General features: G+C 42.9%; 1 protein-coding gene across 2 annotated transcripts in view; it reads right to left on the bottom strand.

Moving 5' to 3' along the window:
• Positions 1-499: 499 nt before the first annotated feature.
• The window catches only part of LOC143975182 (uncharacterized), a 142,503-nt gene continuing 122,527 nt past the window's right edge, over positions 500-20,475 (bottom strand). For both annotated transcript variants that reach the window (XM_077477284.1, XM_077477285.1), the window contains 5 exons: positions 19,446-19,600; positions 17,851-18,057; positions 15,323-15,417; positions 7,056-7,180; positions 500-1,548 (listed from right to left, as the gene is read on the bottom strand). In XM_077477284.1, coding sequence (XP_077333410.1) covers positions 1,289-1,548; positions 7,056-7,180; positions 15,323-15,417; positions 17,851-18,057; positions 19,446-19,600 — 842 coding nt within the window. In that variant the 3' untranslated portion in view covers positions 500-1,288. The remainder of the gene's footprint in view (positions 1,549-7,055; positions 7,181-15,322; positions 15,418-17,850; positions 18,058-19,445; positions 19,601-20,475) is intronic.

The raw sequence follows: 20,475 nt of genomic DNA on the forward strand, positions 1-20,475 counted from the left end.
TATTTAGCTCAGTAAAAAAAAAAAAAAAAAGCTGTACTGAGCTTTTTCAAGCTGCAGTGTGCCTTCAACAAAGACAATCTGCTGTTTCTCTGTTAAAAAGATTAAGATCAGAGCAGAAAAAGACACGATCATGTGATTAGTTTTATATCTGTGTGCCCTTTATAGCTAGAAAAGCACATTTCCTGTCCAAGAGATATTTGTAAGTTTCCATTTCATACTGTACAGCCCTCTGTTTACTGCAGAGAGGAATGGAGTTTGATTAGTGAGAACAGAATTCCAATACTTTCCTTTCACCACCCACATTAAGGCCCAGAAACACCCACGGTAACCTTAGGACCCACCCATAGCCTGCCCTTGTTTCGTCAGATTAGGCGACCCGTCAGAATATGTAATGAAAGTGACGTTCCATCGCTGCCATTTTGCTACACCCTGCACTCCTCCACAGTAAGGATACACTGAGAAGGGGGCAAGCAGACATCTTGTTACACCCACCGGAGTTTAGTATTTCACACTTATTTTTAACAGTAAACTGAGCTTTCAAGGAGAAATACAGTATAGATGTTGAATTTTAAAAGCAGAAGCAAACCTGATCTCACCAGTTTGCTAATCTGACAGAACATCTTCAACATCTAAACAGTCCGACGGATTTCTAAATACTGTATTTCACCATATATGCTCTATTTACTGTTAAAAATAACTGTGAAATGCAAAACTCCGGTGGGTGGAACAAGATGTCCACTTGTCCCCTTCTCGGTGTATCCTTACTGTGGAGGAGTGCAGGTGTAGCAAGATGGCGGTGATGGAACGCCACTTCAGTAACAAAATCTGACGGCTCGCCAAATCTGATGAAACACCCTGAAACTACAGAGGCTTAAAGGATCATGGGAGATGTAGTATCAGGACTGGTAAAGGAAGGAAACAGGAATTCACAGAACTTTAAAATTTAGCCAGGAAAAGGAGTGATATAATTTACACAGAAACCTGCTTTATACAGCTAAAGGAGATAAGTTACACACAATCTGACACTGGGGTTGTGATTCATTTACATGCACAATGCATCTGTTGTTTTGGGGAGGAAAAGCTGGAGTTCTCCTTTAAATAAAGGTACTCTGCTAATAAACATGGCATCCAGATAAAATAGATCACCTTACAATGCTGTTTTAATGCCTTGCACCCTCAAAGTCTCTGCATGGTAGTAACAGCTCTTGATATTACTCAATCGATAAGCTCTTATAAAGATTATTTTTTTTGCAGTAGTAGAAAAGAGATCTGTATTCATTTTCAGTTTCTAAATCTTTAGCGGTTGGTCTTTGTCATCAGGCTCGTCCTCGCTGCTTGTAGAGTCCTCGCCAAACAGACCTATGCCTTTCGAGAGGTTATTGTCTTTATCCTTTGATGCGACTTTCAGGGTGATAAGGGATGGAGTATCACTCATCCCAACAAGTATAGTCTTTCTATCGGCAGCTAAGGACAGGCAGCAGATTTTACTGTCGGGGGTGAACACAGAGACTACCGTGCCATTGACCAAGTTCCACAAACTCACATCGCCTATAGAAAAAGACAAAATAGATCAAATAAAATTACAGCCATTTGACCGCTGCATTTTCTGATTACTAATATATCAATTTTTTTAGTGAATTTAATTTTATATATTTTAATAGAAACCTATATTGAGATAGAGGGCCCACCACTGCTGACCTCTGTAATCACTAGTTATCTGTCTCTGGTTTTATAACACTGACCTAGAATGGAGCCTGCAGATTAAAGCGACTTTAACCACTTTCAGACCGGACCATTTTGCTGGCTTAAGACCAGACCACTTTTTGCGATTCGGCACTGCGTCGCTTTAACTGACAATTGCATGGTCGTGCGACGTGGCTCCCAAACAAAATTGACGTCCTTTTTTCCCCAGAAATAGAGCTTCCTTTTGGTGGTATTTGATCACCCCTGCGGTTTTTATTTTTTGCGCTATAAGCAAAAATAGAGCGACAATTTTGAAAAAAACACATTATTTTTTACTTTTTGTTATAATAAATATCCCCCAAAAATATATAAAAAAAACATTTTTTTCCCTCAGTTTAGGCCGATACGTATTCTTCTACATACTTTTGGTTAAAAAAATCGCAATAAGCGATTATTGATTGGTTTGCGCAAAAGTTATTGCGTTTACAAAATAGTTTTATGCCATTTTTATTAATTTTTTTTCTTTACTAGTAATGGCGGTGATCAGCGATTTTTATTGTGACTGCGACATTATGGTGGACACATCGGACATTTTTGACACATTTTTGGTACCATTGTCATTTATACAGCAATCAATGCTATACAAATGCATTGATTCCTGTGTAAATGACACTGGCAGTGAAGGGATTAACCAGGGGTTGGCAGTGTAGGGGTTAAGTGTTCCTAGGGGCGTGTTACTAACTGTGGGGGGCTGGGCTTTGTGTTAGTGAACACTGATCTCTGCTCCAATCACATGGAGCAGCGATCAGCGTCACTTGTTGCTAGGCAGAACAGGGAGATGCTGTTTACAACGGCATCTCTCCATTCAGCTGCCCCGTGAGACGATCGCGGGTATCCCCGCAACGATCGAGTCCGCGGGACGCGCGACCGGCGGCGCGCACGCGATGTCACGGCGGCATATTAAATTGGACGTACCTGTACGCCAATATGCCTGCCGTGCCATTCTGTCGGGAAGTGGTTAAAGAAGTTGTAAATGCAAAGTTTTTTTTTTATCTTAATGCATTCTATGGATATACGGAGCTCTGGGTGCCCCCATAGCAAGCTGCTGGTCTATGGGGGCACTCATCAGGAGGGATGGGCCAGAAGCAGGGAAGAGGGACCCAAGAAGAGGAGGATCCAGGCTGCTCTGTGCAAAAACCAACTGCACAGAGGAGGTAAGTATAGCATGTTTGTTATTTTTTTTTTTTAAGTGAGACTTTACAATCACTTTAAACCACTCAATGTACGTACGTCTGGGACAGTAATAAAGGACTGAACCCACTGCGTCAGCATGGCAGCCAGGAGCTAGTATTTTTTTAGAAGTGGCAGCCTTCACAATGTTTCAATCAAGGTTTCTCTTAAGAGTACTAACAAGTATCCAAATGACACTTAATCTAAAAAAAAATAAAAAAAAGTCTGCGAACAGGCTGTTTTTTTAATGCAGAAGACACCTACTGTCTCTTCTGCATTAAAGTTCACTTACCTGCTTGTCCGCACTGTACCATAAGCTGTGCATGTGCAGCTCAGTGTACAAGTCTGGCATTTAGCAAGATGGATGAACTCCTGTGCAATGCTAGGGAGTAATATCATCTTAGCCCATCCAATCAAAACAGTTGATGATTAGAACCCAGAACAAACCAGGTCAGAAGATGTCAGCACAAAATGAGAGCATTCCTGTACCTAATCTAGCAATTTACCTAATTGGTTTAAATTGGAAAATGTATGAATCTTAGCTGACAGTTGTGTGAATCTTATGCGGATATCTAGTTCCACATAGCTATATATCTATCTCTATATACAATGCCTCCTTTCTGATTTTTATTTTGTTGCATATTTGTCACACTTAAATGACTCAGATCATCAAAACAAATGTTATTATTACACAAAGATAACCTGAGTAAATACAAAATGCAGTTTTTAAATTATGGTTTCATTTATTAAAGCGGGAGTCCACCGGGACTCCGCGTTTTTTTTTTTTTTTTTTTTTTTAAAGCCAGCAGCTACAAATACTGCAGCTGCTGACTTTTAAAATAGTGACACTTACCTGTCCAGCGCGCCCGCGATGTCGGCACCCGAAGCCGATCTCTAGGTCGTCTGTCGGGTCCTGCCGCCGCCATCTTGGGTATGGGAATCAGGAAATGGAGCCTTTCGGCTTCATTTCCCGGTTCCCTACTGCGCATGCGCGAATCGCGCTGCGCAATAAGGACGCTCCCCGCTGCCTCTGGGATCTGTGTGTTTCCCAGCAGGCAGCGGGGCACTTGCGGGAAGGGGCGGGCACTTGCGGAAAGGGGCGTAAGTTACGCCCCTTTCCGCAGAGAGCTATCCCGGAAGTGGGTGCAGTTACCTGGATTATCCAGGTAACTGCACCCCCCTACCCCCTGAAAGGTGCAGATTGTGGCACCGGAGGGGGGGAGGGTTCCGATGAGTGGAAGGTCCACTTTAGGGTGGACCTCCGCTTTAAGGCAAAAAAAGCTATCCAAACCTGCCTGGCTTTATGTGAAAAAGTAATTGCCCCCTAAACCTAATAACTGGTTGTGCCACCCTTGGTTGCAACAACTACAATCAAGTGTTTGCGATAACTGGCAATGAGTCTTTGCTGTGGAGCACATTTTGGCCCACTCTTCTTCCCCCCCCCGTCCGCAACACACCTCTGCCCAGAGCTCAGTTCTGCACCTCTGTCCACAGATCACCTTGGCTACCCCCACAACACACTTTTCTATACCCTGTCAACTCTGCGTCCCCCCACTTGCCCCCCATCCACAGCTTACACCCCAAGTCCACAACTACAGCTTGTCTCTACCCCCCTTCCACATTTCACTTCTGCACCCCAATCCACAGCTCTCTTCTCTTCAACCCTCCAACTTTCAACTCTTCACCACTGTCACCTCTAAACAACCCCCTCACTTTGCACAACCTCTTCCCCTTTCCAGCTCTCACCCCTTCTCACAACTTCACCCCCCACTGCGGTTCACAGCTGTCAACTTCCCCACCTATGCCTCTGTGCACAACCACTCGCCCCCTCCTTTCTCCCTCCATAGCTTTCGCTCACCTCCTCTTAATAGCTTGCAGTGCAGCTGTTAATGGTTTGTTTGTTTGAGTGTGCATGCTTTTTTCTACACGGTGTAGTCCCGGCTCCTGTCCCACCTCACCTCGCCTGTCAGACGTGTGTAGCACAGAGCCGGTGGAGAGTTTTAGAACACTTCACTCGGCTCTGAGATACACAGGCGGGTGAGTTGGAAGCCGGCTTTCGAAGCCCCAGAGAAACGTAAAAAAAAAAATGCAGTGGTCGCGGCATAGGGACTTGGAGCACCCACTGAAACATGTACTGCTCTACACATGTCCTGAGTGCCTGACACAGAAGTCGGTGGAGGAAGTGAGTAGTGCAAATACTTCCTCTACTGCCTTCTGTGTTCAGTGACAGGAAGGAGAGGACAGGGCTAGCAGAGATGGCGGAACGCCATTTCACCACATTCCAGCAGAAAAAAGCCCTGTTGTGTGAGTATATATATATATATATATATATATATATATATAAATATCTATAGATATATCTATCTATAGATAGATATATCTATATAGGAATCCTCCTTATTAGACATTTCTGGATCATTGTGCTTTTTTAATTTTTATTTTCTTCACAAAAAATTACTTTAGAGTCAGTATTTTCCAGTATGTGCACATTCACGGATACAATTTTAAAAATGTTCCTGCACTACTTTGGTCAGATTTGGGTCTGATTTCAGCTCATTAAATTTAATTTAAGTCGCATCAAAGCCGGATCAGCATATTAACTGATCCAACTTGTGACATACGACTTGTGCTCAGAGGCAATGTTAGCAATGCAAAATGTACTGAAAAAAAAAATTGTGTGGGGGTCCCTTCCCAATCTATACCAGGCCCTTTGGGTCTGGTATGGATTTTGAGGGGAACCCCACACCAAATTTGTTTTAAAAATGATGTGGGATCCCCCTAAAATCCATACCAGACCCTCATCCGAGCATGCGGCGCCCTCCCCCTCCTGAGCCACATGTCCTCAACGTGGGGGGTGTGTGCTTTGGGGTTGATGAGGACAAGGGCCTTTTCCTCACAACCCTGGGCTGTTGTTGTGGGGGTCTATGGGCAGGGGGCTTATCAGAATCCAGATCCCAGCCCCCCTCCATGTGAATACATAGTACCCCTACCCATTCACCCCCCCCCCAAAAAAAGGGTAGTGTAATAAAAACATGAGACAGTCTTTGACAAGTCCTTTATTAAAAATGACTAATGTCCCCCGTGATAGCTCCAACGTCAATCACAAGAACTTCCTCCACCGCCGCTGACTCTCTGAAAAAAAAAAAACTCCTCCTCCTCCGCCCACCATTCTATCAGCTCTGGTGTCTGACAGTTCTTATATAACTATAGGGCATGGCCATCAGTTGACATCAACCGGAGATCCCCCTTGTGATGTCACTGCCACAGTATGATGGATCGGTGATGTCACAAGGGGGTGGGGGGTCTCCGGATGATATCACTAGATGGCCACGCCCCCAAAGTTATATAAGAATTGCCAGACACTGGAGCTGACAGAATGGCAAAAGCCAGTGTCGGAGGAGAAGCATTTATATTTTTTCAGCGGGTCGGCAGCGGTGGTGGCAGAGGAAGACATTGTGATTGACAATGGGGCTACGACGGGGGACATTAGTCATTTTTAATAAAGGTACTATGTACAGAATGCTCATTCACATAGAGGAGGGAACTAGGGACCCCTTGTTAAAAGCGGTTTCCAGATTCCGATAAGCCCCCCCAACCGCAGACCTCCTCAACCACACCCGTGGGTTGTGGGGTTGAGGCCCTTATCCCCATCAACAAGGAGACACAAGGTGCTTTAGGGAGGGAGGGGCAGAGGCCCCCCTGCCCCAAAGCACATACTCCCCATGTTGAGGGAATGTGGTGCACATTCGTCCCCCCCTTTCTTGACCTGCCAGGGTGCATGCTTAGATAAGGGTCTGGTATGGAATTTGAGGGAGCCCAACACAGTTTTTTTTAAAAAAAAATTTTGGCGTGGGGTTTCCCCTCAAAATCGGTATGGTCTTGGGGGAACTCCATGCCATTTGATTGATCAAAGGACAAGTCGCACTCATCACAAAGTCGGATCAAAATCGGATCCTGTTTATTAGAGTTGCATGAAAGTCGGACCAAAGTCACAGGGCAAAGTCGGATTGGAAGTTAAGCGACTTTCGTGTCGCACCAGTGTGAACCGGGCCAGAAAGCAGGAAAACAGGACAGGAAATAGAAAAGTTGCTGTCAAAAGCCACAGTATACAGTGTTTCTAGCACTATGCTGGAAATACCTACCAGATAGTAAAACTGCTTTGGACCCTCCTTCTATGATTTGAATTCTGCTCTCAACTGTGAGGTTAAGGTTTTCATATCCGGGAATGATCTTATGTTTATGCGTGAAAGGATCCCAGACCTTTATCCTAAAAATTGGAAAAAAACACATCAGTTCAGTCTGACATAATTCAAGGATGTGTGATAAATTGACATACGTGTAAAATTTCATTTTTTTTTCTTTTTAATATGTTTTTTATTGAAAGTTTTCAGATTTAACAATAAAAAGGCAGACTAATACAAGGTACAGTGGGTATAGAAAATAATCAACCCCTAAACAAAAAATAAAAAATAACATTTTGTTGCTTTGCAGCCTAAAATGAATACAGAAACAGATTTTGTTTTATCTGGCTGTATTTACAACTAAGTGAAAGATAAAACACCAACATGTCAGGAAAAAATTCTAAAACAGAATCACTGAGTTGGAAAAAGGATCACCCCCCCCCCCCCCCGAGCGGTGGTGATTTTGATTAGCTAAGCATGAAAAGAACTTTCCTGGAGCATTTCAGTCCCTGATAGTGCAACTGAAGCCAACAATCAACTATGGGTGGCAAGGCACTGTCACCAGGATCTCTGGGATAAAGATGTGGATAGGCACAAGTCAGAAGATGTATACCAAAAAATGTAAAGGCTTTATCAATGCCTAGAAGCACAGTGAAGTCTATTATTAAGAAGTATAAGGTATTTGGTACAACACAGACCCTCCCTGAATCAGGATGATGCTCCAAACTGGTTGAAAGAGCCAGGAGGAAACTGATCAGAGAGGCTACCGAGAGGCTTACAGCAACTCCAAAGCAGTTACAGGAATTTATGGCAAAGAATGGTAACTGTGCATGTGACAACGTTATCACAATTTCTCCACAAATGTGGCTTGTATGGGAGAGGTTTCAAGAAAAAATCCACTCCTCAGTAAAGGCCACATGCAGTCATGACTGAGCTTTGCAAAATGTGCCTTGAAGATTCTGAGGCCACATGGAAAAAGGTGTTATGGTTAGATGAGACTAAAAATGAATTGTTTGGCCTCAACACAAAATATGTCTTGTGGAAATACAGCTCACCATCCAAATAACACCATTCCTACAGTAAGGCATGGAGGTGGTAATATCCTGGTATGGGGGCGTTTCTCTGCAGCAGGGACTGGAGCAGGGTAGAAGGAAAAATGGATGGGGAAAAATACTATCAAATTCTTGAGGAACATCTGCTGCCCTCTGCCAGAAAGTTGTCAATGGGAAGAAGGGTTACCTTCCAACATGACAATGACCCAAAGCACACAGCAAAAATGGCCACACAGTGGTTGAATGAGAAAAAGGTGAATTTCCTTGCATGGCCTAGTCAGAGCCCAGACCTAAATCCCACTGAAACTCTGTGGAATAACTTGAAGACTGCAGTCCACAAACGGTCACCTTTAAATTTAATTGAGCTTGAGCAGTTCTGAAAAGAATAGTGGGCAAATATTGCAAAGTCTAGACATGCAAAGTTAGTAGAGACATATTCCAACAGACTAGGCTGTAATTAAATCAAAAAGTGATTCAACAAAATACTGACACAAGGGGGTGATCCTTTTTTCTTTTTTTCCCATCCACTTTAATGTTATGAGTTGCACTGAGTAAATATAGCTAGATAAAACAAAAACGGTGTCTGTCTTAATTTCAGAATGCAATGCAACAAAATGTGAATAATTTAAAAAAGGGAGGATGAATTATTTTCTATACCCATTGTATCTACAAAAATGCATATATTAGAGTTAAAGTGAGACTAAACCCTGGTTTAAAAAACATACAGTATATTCTGTTCAAGTATGTATTCTTAACCACTTACCGACCGCCTCACGGCGATATACATCGGCAGAAGGGCTCGTACAGGCAGAATCACGTACCCGTACATTGCCCTTTAAGAGGTGGCCAGCTGGCGAGTGACAAGCTCCATGAGTCGAGTCGTGGGTCCCACGGACTCAATCACTGCAGGGATACCCACGATCGCCTCACCGGGAGGAAGAATGGGGAGATGCTAATGTAAACAATCATCTCCCTGTAAACAAACATTTCCCCATTCTGCCTAGTGACAGTGTCACTGATATGATTGGGAGCAGAGATCAGCGACGTGTCACACTTAGCCACGCCCCCCCACAGTTAGAAACACTCCCCAGGGCACACTTAACCCATACACTGCCCCCTAGTAGTTAACCCCTTCACTGCCAGTGTCATTTACCCAGCACTGTATAGCACTGATTGCTGTATAAATGACAATAGTCCCAAAAATGTGTCAAAAATGTCCGATGTGTCCGCCATAATGTCGCAGTCACAATAAAAATCGCTGATCGCCGCCATTACTAGTAAAAAAAATAAATAATAAAATGAATAAAAATGCCATAAAACAATCTTATATTTTGTAAACGCTATAACTTTTGCGCAAACCAATCAAACGCTTATTGCGATTTTTTTTTACCAAAAATATGTAGAAGAATACGTATCGGCCTAAACTGAGGGAAAAAAAAGTGTTTTTTTAAATATATTTTTGGGGGATATTTATTATAGCAAATTGTAAAAAAAAATGCGTTTTTTTTAAAATTGATGCTCTTTTTTTGTTTATAGCACAAAAAATAAAACCTGCAGGGGCGATCAAATACCACCAAAAGAAAGCTCTATTTGTGTAAAAAAAAAAAAGCAACGCAGTGCCGAATCGCAAAAAGTGCTCTGGTCAGGAAGGGGGTAAATTCTTCCGGGGCTGAAGTGATTAACACAAAAAAAAAAACCTTTTTTTGTTCTCCATCTCCAGTTTCCTTTTTTTGCTGCTGCGATCTGACTTTTTGTTAGAGGGTGGCTATGTTAATTCTCCATGGTCCTACTGTATGTAGGAATGTAGCCACGCTCACTTTCTCACTCCCAATAAACTATGGATATCAACGTTTCTCAACCTATTTTCAGTCAAGACACCCTTTAGAACTGTGTTCAATCCCTGGGCATACCAGTCTGAGGGCTTACATGCTTTTTGTGCATTTATGCACATCGCGTCTTTTCATGGGCTGCACTATGCATGTGAAATACGTAAAAAGGTATCTTCATGATTTTAAAAATGTCACCGCACCAAAATGCATAGTACTGCGACACTATGCATTTTAGCAGTTGCAAACATACATGCATTTTCTGGATGCATGGAGGTGCCATTAGTAGCAACCATCTGTCTGTAAAAGGCAGCACATTTTTCTGCGGTGCGGGAAAACACACAATTTCACACATGTTACTGCACTGGATCTGATGTGAACAAGCCCTAATATGTGGTCTGTGAGACACAGTTCAGTAGTCTGTAGTTTATAAATCACCCCCTCCAAATCCCCCCTCCTGAAACAGCCCCCCTCAAATCCTTCCTCTTGGCACAACTCTCAATTCCCCCCTCCTAGCACAACCTCCCAAATACCCACTTCTGGCACAAACCCCACCTCCCAAATTCCCCCTCTTGTCTGTATACCGGAGTTAACACAGGATTCCTTTTAGATCTGACTTCACAGGGTTAGATTACTCCCCCCACCCACAATTTCTGGTGCCCAGACAGGAGCAGTGTTGGGATAAGATAGGGAGTGGTAATTAACCCCTGTACATTCAGATCTGAAGCAAACCGTTGTTAGCTCCTGTATACACAGAGGAGGCAGAGAGCTCAGCCCGCACCTCCTGCCAGCTCTGCCCTCCCCCCTGCTGCTATCTGTACTAATGTCAGCAACCCAAAAAACGATGCAACGCCACCTGACATGTCCTTAGCAACCAATGATCTAATCGGTTGGTAAGACAGTGGAGGGTGGCCTGCACAATTTTCTGAGTTGCCAACTTTAGTACAGATAGCAGCAAGGAGGAGGACAGAGCTGGCAGAAGGTGCAGGCTGTGCTCTCTCGCGCCTCTGCGTATACAGGAGCTAACATAGGATTGCTCTCAGGTCTGAATGTAAAGGGAGGGTTAGGACAGTCTTTTGAGAAAATTCAGGTCATCTGCCCCGCTAAACAGGGCTGTGTGGCAGAGCTATGTAAATCTCAGGTCAGGATAGACAGAAATACTGTAGAAATATTTTGACAAATAAAACAGCTACTACTGTATATATGCTTAGCGGTTTCCCTGGAGTTCAGCTTGTAAGTGCTGATTCAGACAATTGTATGCCCTAAACTTACATTCAGTAAACAAACTTTTCCAATTTGTGTTACCTTCCCTCAGTATTTTGCACTGTGTTATGTACAAATTATAGACGTTTGATAAATAAGCCTGATAAATAATTTGTGGTGCCTATTAGATATATGGACAGAGAGTGAGCAAGTTAAATGTGAAAATGTGACAAATGGCCACATATTAGGCCTCATACTTCAAAAGCTGTCATAGTACCAGACTCCACTGTCATGTTTTAGGGCTTCCCCTTTAGACGTTTGTGATACACAGACTCCATCATGTCTTATGCCGCGTACACACGGGCGGACTTTGACAGACTAGGTCCGACGGTCTTTCTTTTTTTTCTTTTTTTTATTCTTTATTTAAATTTTTCATTTAAGTTGCGTACAAAACATAATCAAGTATTATAAAAGAAAACCATAGGACCAAAATACATTCATGCCCTTAAATTTTTCACATTATCCTGGTTTTCTTTCTTTACTTCTCGAGTTCTTCTAAAATATCTCCCTCCCACCCCTCTCCCCACCCCTACCGACCCATTACCTCGTTAAAAATCATAGATTGTCTAAAGATTTTCCAGTATTTCCATTTCACATGGAATCTCTTTCTTTCTCTTTCTTCCTCCATTCCCAGCCCTTCAATACTATACATTTCCTCAACTTTTCCTAGCCATTCCTTTACTTTGGGTGCTTCTATTTCTTTCCATTTTTTCGGAATCAGGCTTTTTGCCACGTTTATTAATGAGCTTGTGAGGGAATTCCTATACTCCTTAATTGGGGTATCTACTGCATGGAATAGGCATAACCATGGGTTCTCAGGTAACTGTATTTTAGCTATTACTTCTATATATCTTATTATTTCTCTCCAATATTCTTTAATCTTGGGACAATCCCACCATATATGGGCCAAACTTCCCGTTTGTCCACAATTCCTCCAACATTTCCCAGATTGTCCCTCCTGGTACTTTGCCATTATATCTGGGGTCCTATACCATCTTACTAAAATTTTATAATTTGTTTCTATCATCTTACTATTTTCCGTGGATCTGTGCACCATCTTCAATATTTTTTCTATATTTTGGTTTTCACCCCGTGCTCCTATCTCTTCTTCCCATTTTTGAATGAAAGTTGGTACCTCCGCTTCACATTCCCGTCTCAAGACCTTATAAAGCTGGGCAATACCTGCCCTTGGGGATTTCCCCTCACATATCCGCTCCAAGGCAGTCAAATTTTCTCCATCTCTAAGCGGTTGTGGTAGTCTTGAGACGAAATGTCTAAGCTGCAGGTATCGCCACTCATTCAAATCCATCCAATCATTTTCTTTCTGTAATATTGCTAGTGTTTTCAATTTCCCCTCTTTAATTATGTGTCGTAATTGCATATTATCTTGTTTTATCCATTTCCCTCCTATTGTACTTTTACCAGGTGCAAAAAAATCATTATCTTTTAAATAAATTAAAGGGGAATTATATTTCCACTTATTATGTTTGTGTATTCCCTCCCATACTCTAAACACATTTTTTGTGACCAAAGGTGTTGTCTTCCCTAGTGATCTATATTTTAAAGGAGTCCAGATTTCTCTACCTAAATTTGTGCCTGATAAACTGTGTTCTATTTTTCCCCATCTTTTTTTACTTTCTAATTTTGCCCATTCCACCACCCGTGTTAACACTGCTGCTTCGTAATATTTTCTAAAGTCTGGGACATTCAGACCCCCCTCGTCTTTTCCCTTTTGCAAAGTCTTCAGTGGGATTCTAGGTTTCTTGTTGTTCCAGATAAATTTAGAAATTAAAGAATTTATCATTTTAAAATATAGGGGGGGGATATATATTGGTAATAGCTGAAATTTATAAAGGATTTTAGGTTGAATAATCATTTTTAAGGCATTAATTCTTCCTAACCATGACAGGGGCTTTGTTCTCATTCTCCTTATTTCTTCTCTCAATTCTTCTAGAAGGGGGATATAGTTTATTAGGTACATTTTTTCTATTGATGCAGTCAGTTTAATCCCTAAATATTTAATTTCCGTCTTTCCAACGGACTTTCGGCGGAGTTCTGACGGACTTTCCAAATGAACGGACTTGGCCACACACAATCACACCAAAGTCCGACGGATTCGAACGTGATGACAAACGACCGGACTAAGATAAGGAAGTTCTTAGCCAATAGCTGCCCTAGCGTCGGTTTTTGTCTGTCGGACTAGCATACACACGAGTGGAGTTCTCAATAGGAACTGGGTCCAGCAGAGTTCCGGCGAAAAAATTTGAAACATGTTCTATTTCTAAAGTCCGTCAGATTTTTGGACAGCAAAGGTCTGATGGAGCCCACACATGATCGAATTGTCCGCCGGATTCGTTCCATCGGATCTTTGCTGTCAAAAAGTCCGGTCGTGTGTATGCGGCATTACTGCTATGCCCATAGGCCCAGTGATTTGATCTTCAGTGAAGGGCTACTTTAAATACACTACATTTAGCATACCCCCCCCCCCAACTTTTTGAGATGGGAATGAGGGACACCTATTCTCCCTAAAAGGAGAATTATACAAAAAAAAAAAAAATAATAGTTGAACCCACAATTGCCTTTTTTTACTACTATTCCTTTTTTTGAAATTTACAAATGCAGCAATTTATAATTTGGATGAAAGATTTTGCACTGGGAAACACTTTTTAAAGATAAATAACACACTTTATATACAACTATATACAATATCTCACAAAAGTGAGTACACCCCTCATATTTTTGTAAATATTTTATTATATCTTTTCATGTGACAACACTAAAGAAATAACACTTACTACTCAGTGGCTACAATGTAAAGTAGTGAGTGTACAGCTTGTATAACAGTGTAAATTTGCACTGGGGAGCTACAGTTCATTGGGGGAACCATGAATGCCCACATGTACTGTGACATAATGAAGCAGAACATGATCCCCTCCCTTCGGAGACTGGGCGCGCAGGGCAGTATTACAACATGATAACAACCCCAAAAACACCTCCAAGACGACAACTGCCTTGCTAAAGAAGCTGAGGGTAAAGGTGATGGACTGGCCAAGCATGTCTCCAGACCTAAACCCTATTGAGCATCTGTGGGGCCTTCTTAGCCCTTGTACACACGGTCGGAGAATCCATCGGACTGTGTCCTATCGGACCGTGTTGTCGGATAATCCGACTGTGTGTGGTATGCATCGGACTGATTCCGTCGGAATATCCGTCGGACCCAATTTTCCAACTTGTTGGAAATATTTCCAGACCAATCGGACATACTCCGATGGGCCGATCGGACATACTCTGATCATGTGTAGAGAATTTTGATCGGACCAAGTGCCACGCATGCTCAGATCAAATTCCTACATCAAAGCTATTGGCTACTAGCCTGAATGTAGTCCCATCGTAACGAAATTTACGTCATCACGTTCTGAAAGATCGGATTTTTCGAAAACTTTGTCCGACCGCGTGTATGCAACAGTTTCGGACAAGATCCGACGGACAAAATCCAACGGATTTGGTTGTCGAAATCTCCGACCGTGTGTACAGGGGCTAAGAGGGAAGGTGGAGGAGCGCAAGGTCTCTAACATCCCCCAGCTCTGTGATGTCGTCATGGAGGAGTAGCAGAGAACTCCAGTGGCAACCTGTGAAGCTCTGGTGAACTCCATACCCAAGAGGGTTAAGGCAGTGCTGGAAAATAATGGTGGCCACACAAAATATTGACACTTCGGGCCCAATTTGTAAATTTTCACTTGGGGGTGTACTCACTTTTGTTGCCAGTGGTTTAGACATTAATGGCTGTGTTAAGTTAGTTTGAGGGGGATAGCAAATTTACACCATTAAACTAGCTGTACACTCACTACATTACATTGTAGCAAAGTGTTATTTCTTCAGTGTTGTCACATAAAAATATATAATAAAATATTTACAAAAATGTGAGGGGTGTACTCACTTTTGTGAGATACTGTAGATCAGACCAAAATGAGGGACAAGTGAGGGGGAAAGAGGGACATTGTTCCTAATCAGGGATAGGCCCTCAAAATCAGGGACAGTTGGGAGCTATGCATTTAGGTTTACAGTAAAGGTATAGGGAAGTCCTTACTTGTTTCCTGAGGTAACCCCAAAAACAATTCTGTCGGCTTTGTCAGTAATGGCCATGCAACAGATATTTGGCTCATTTTTCAGTCGTTTTTTGACCTAAAAAAAATGAAAGAAAAATGTCATAAAGAAGAATTTATGCAAACAAGCTTCCTCAGAAAATGTGTAAATTAAAGCAGTATTAAACCCAAACCAAAAAAATGTAATATATTGCAGCTTTAGATGTGGTAGTTTTCCTTCTTTTTAGGCTTTTTTCCCACTGTTTTCACCTGGTGATCTGGCCAGCAACACACTTCCTGTATTAGAGTTCCCCTACGCTGGATGAAAGAGCAACAGAGACACCTTTGGATAGCAGCATTATCAGTCTGGGGGGAGTGTCATGCTAGGTTGGCATTATTGTGCATTGGAACACGCGCACAATCGCAAGAGAAATGCGCTGCTCTTTAGCAGATGTGTGAGCATGCCATTTAATTCTTTAATGGCACCCCTATACATCAGCAAAATGCCCGCATTTTCATGTGAAATCGTATGGAGCTGCAGCATGATGCAGTTCTGCATGGCACAATATATAAAAAAGGGGTCTGTTACTTTTTTTTCCCACGTTTCTGCGGGTAGGGCAGAATGAAATGAAAGGACTGCCCTGCATGCAGAAAGCAGCGGCATAGATCTGAACTCAAGCCTAAGATGTACCAGCAGATTTTGATACACTAAACGTTTGAAGGCAGCAGAGTGGCTCTCCTACGTGAATCGCTGTAGCTGTAAGGGGTATAGGGGGCGTGCGCATGCCGTGTCACTGAGGAGCTATCGCTCGTGACAGAGCAGGAGCATGGATCTGTGTGTGTAAACACACAAATCCACATCCTGTCAGGGGAGAGAAGATGGATCAGGTTTTTCTAGTGTAGCGGCGGGCTCCTGAAGAGCACACGCTATATTTTCAAAATTAAAGCTTTACCCAAACCACAGTTTGGTTTGGGCTTATTAGACTAAATTTGACTTCGGTGTAAGTCTGACTGGACTGTGAGATGTTCAGCCTGGCCACAGGGGGCGCTGTCTCTGGTGGCAGGCGTGGAACTATGGTCTGGTTAGGCGCTTGAATTATTCCCTCTTGGAGTCAGATCAGTGGGAGTGGCCCTCCCGCTGTGCCCTCTGGGAGAGGGTATTTAAGACACGGACGTCACGTGGTGCGGGGATCCCGTCCAGTATGAAGAGTTGAGTACTTGGTCCTGGTCCTCCTGACCAGCCCCCAGGAAGGCTACGGCCTGGGGTGCGGATCCACCCGACTCTAATGCCTCGGGGCTGGCTAGCCCAAGGCAGGGAAACTAAAGGAGGATTCTGAGGTAGTTGGGTGCCTTCTCCAGTCCAGGAGAGACCCAGTACACTTCAAGCATTACAGGGGAGGACTCTTTAGAAGATTATCACGAGTGAGGTTGGTTTTCTTACACCCCTTTTACACCAGGGCGTTTTGCAGGCACTATAGCGTTAGAAATAGCGCCTGCAATCCACCCTAAAGAAGCTGCACTATTGTGTGTAGGGTGAAAGCCCAGAGGGCTTTCACACTACAGCAGTGCGCTAGCAGGACGTCAGAAAAAAGTCCTGCCAGCAGCTTCTTTGGAGCGGTGAAGGAGCGGTGTGTTTACCGCTCCTCCACCGCTGCTCCCCATTGGGGCAGCGCTGTAATGCCGCCGTCAAAACGCCACTATTGCGGCGTATTGCCGGCGGTTTTAACCCTTTCGCGGCCGCTAGCGGGGGTAAAAGCGCCCCGGCGGTAAAACGCCGCTAAAAATAGCGGCGTTTTACCGCCAACGCAAAGGGCGGTGTGGTGTGAAAGGGGTCTTAACAAGAGCCTGGAAGGGCTGAAGTAGCCAAGAGAATCCGGACTTGTGGATATCACCAAGCTGGTTGAAAGATCCAGGTATCCTACAAGTGTTCTACAGCTTAGTTTCCCTACGTGTTCTGCAACAACGTCTGTGACAAAGACTTTGTTCCTGAGTAAGCGCCTTGTTGGCTGCTAGGCCTTGTGAGAGAGGGACTGTCCAACCTGAGTGTTCATCCAGCTGCGAATGGCTATTCTCTGCTGCATTGTGAGCTTGCTTGGCAGGGGCACAATTCAGGGAACACTTTGTTTTGTCTCAATGTCTGCAAAGTGTTCTCTTATTGTGATGTCACCACCCAGATTCTACACCTCGTCAAATCACAGAATGCTTTGCATTCATTAGGAATATGCAAAGTTTTCTCTGAATGGCGCTTGTGCCGAGCAAGTGACCTTCTCTGTTTACAATGCAACAGGGCAGCCCAGGACCTAGAAGCTAGTTGAGATCATTGTAGTAGTGGTACCTACTACAGTGATTTGCAGCTTCCAGGGGAATCTCACAGGTATAGAACATAATGAACATAATTACATTGGTCCAATCTAGACCAGTGTAACTGTGCAAAAAGTACCATACCTGAACTTCACCTTTAAGCTGTCTGCCTGAAGTTCAGGTTTATGTAGAAATAAAACCTAAGTCAAATATATAGCAATGAATATCTTACCAGTCCGTTGTGAAGGTCCCAGAGCGTTACATAACTATTTTTTTCAGCATCACAGTAGTTGGATAGGGCCAAGTAGCTTCCACTGTATGTCAGTGCAGCATTGTGCAAGAACAGCATTGATGTCTTGTCTTCTAGTGTGTGCAGGTGGCTCATAGTGTCCAAACTGAACACACAAAGGTGATGTGCATAGTATGAACATACGATCACCTGAAAAACAAGACAACATTCAGAGGGACTGCAGAGTAACTTTATTTTCCTATCCAAACACTGAACAAAAGCATATTCCATTATCAGATTTTTGTAATGTTAAAAAACAAAATGGAGGTCTGTTGTTGCTTAAAAAAGCATGCGGGACCAACGTGCGTGTTTGCAATTGCGCATGAGGACGGAGGAGCGGTTTAAAATTCTTTAAAATTTTATTTATTTATTGATTTTATTTAACCACTTGAAGACCAGGCATTTTCTGGCATTTTTTTGTATACATAAAAATCAGGGGGGTTGTCATAACAAAAGAGCCGACCGTCAGCTCTGAAAAAAAAACGGTACAAGGGCAATGCCTGCAGCTGCAGGCATCATCCAGGTACAACCACTTGAAGTCCAATAACTAGGTACAGTAGTGTATTTAGGTTTTGTGCTGCCTTAGCTCCGACTAAACTCGTGCATCCCCTAATTTAAATATGACCCATCTTTTCCTGTCAAGGCCACACCCCTTGCTGTTTAAGACCCGCCCTGAAATTTTCAAGTAGAGACACTAGTTCTGGGGACCTGGGGAGGCAAAGGATTCTCTTAATTTGCATAGATTTCCTCTCACTTCCTGTTTGGTTATGGGGCAGGAAGTGAAGGGAAATCTCTGCAATGGGACAGGGATGGTAAAAAATAAACTGACAGGGGCTATAACCCTCCCTTATTCTATCCAAAATAAAAAAAAAGTGTTACCTATAGTTCTACTTTAAGCACAAATTTCTGATAAATTTATGAAGAGGACTAAGATATAACTATGCCAATGGTGCAGCAGAAAACATATAGCACAGTGAGGAAGGTTTGTGGTCCAGGATCCAGGATGAGAGGACAGTCAAAATTAGAAGCGGAATGCCAGCCGCCCACATACCGGAAGCAGTGAGGTCGCTTTATGGGGCACTAGACTAATTTGCCTCTCAGCCCAGTCCGCCCCATAAGACTGGTGCTACACTAACAATGTAGCGCAACAGGCGGGGACTCTTTCCTTGCTGCCCCCCTGCAAAGTGCTGCTCTAGGCCCGGGCCTTGTTGGCCTAGGCCAGGATACAGCGTTGGCTAGGTACGTGATTTGAGGCAAGAGGTTAAAAAAAAGTTTTACACTGTATCTTTACATTTTTAAAAATCTTTTTTATTGCTATCACAATGGATAAACAACTTATTGATGAAGGGATAAACAAATGGTTGTTTCCACATTGCTATCCTGAAAGGTTCCCTCTATATATTCAAAAAGCCATTGCAGGATGCTGCATTATTATTATTTTTTTTTATTTACTAAAAACTAGCCATATCTGATGCTTTTATCACATATGTTCTTTATTTTATAGAAACCCCGATATGGGGTTTCTGGTATACAGTTACCTTTTCATTGTCACTAAGCAGGTACTGATCAATTGCATTATTCTTCTCATTTGCCAGCTGCTGCATTTTTTCTATTTCCTTCTTCACCTCTCTGTCCCTTCTGCGTTTCTTTGCAGTTTTGGTCTCATTGCGTCTTTCCCATGGTGTCAGAAGGACTGAAAAGCACAAAATGCCCTGTAAGGTTTCAACACAAAAGTGTTGCAAACACATGAAAGCTGTAGAAACTTCTGGTTGCAGAAGTGACTTACAAATACATGATACAATATTTTAGTTTGTAACTTATGCTGGCTATACACAGTTTTGATTCTTTAAAAATGTTAGATGGAAGCATTTTCTTTCTAAGGTGACATGCACGCACGTGCACACTCAAACACATACAAAGACACACACTCCAGAGACAGCCCTGATTGGATGACAAGATATCAACATCAGTATTGCTAATCTTCACCAGCCTCTTTTGGCCACTTCCTGTCTACATGCCCTTGTTGCAGCTTAGGCTGCATGTCATTGCTCAGGACCACCTTCCTGATAGTGCTAATGGTGGACAATGCCTACTCAAAGCGTGGCTTGTAGTCTTTTGGGCCACAGGAGCAGATCTGGTTGTCACCTTATAACAGAAAGTGTTTAATCAAGGATTTTTATGACAAGATCACCAACTATTTTTTAAATAAAAGCTGCAGGTTTAAAAAGACTGAAAATTACTTTTGAAATTACATTTAGGCCACGTTCACACTATTTATTGCATTAACCTAAGCGCATTACATTTATTTACACAGGCAGCTTGGGGAGGGGGGGTAAAAACAGGCAGCTTAGCAGTGGTTTAGCTTCCCCCTCCCCCCGGTTGCCCATCTGAACTGTAATGCCCCATACACACGGTCGGACATTCCGACCACAAAATCCGTCAGATTTTGGCCAAAACTTGTGTTGTATACACACGGTTGCACAAAGTTGTCAGAAAATCCGATCGTTCAGAACAAGGTGATGTACAAAACATGTGACGGCACTACATAGAGGCCAGTAGCTAATAGCT

This window comes from Lithobates pipiens, unplaced genomic scaffold (genome assembly GCF_037356315.1).
Source record: "Lithobates pipiens isolate NorthernLeopardFrog02 unplaced genomic scaffold, aLitPip1_a1.2 Scaffold_13, whole genome shotgun sequence".
Lineage (NCBI taxonomy): Eukaryota > Metazoa > Chordata > Amphibia > Anura > Ranidae > Lithobates > Lithobates pipiens.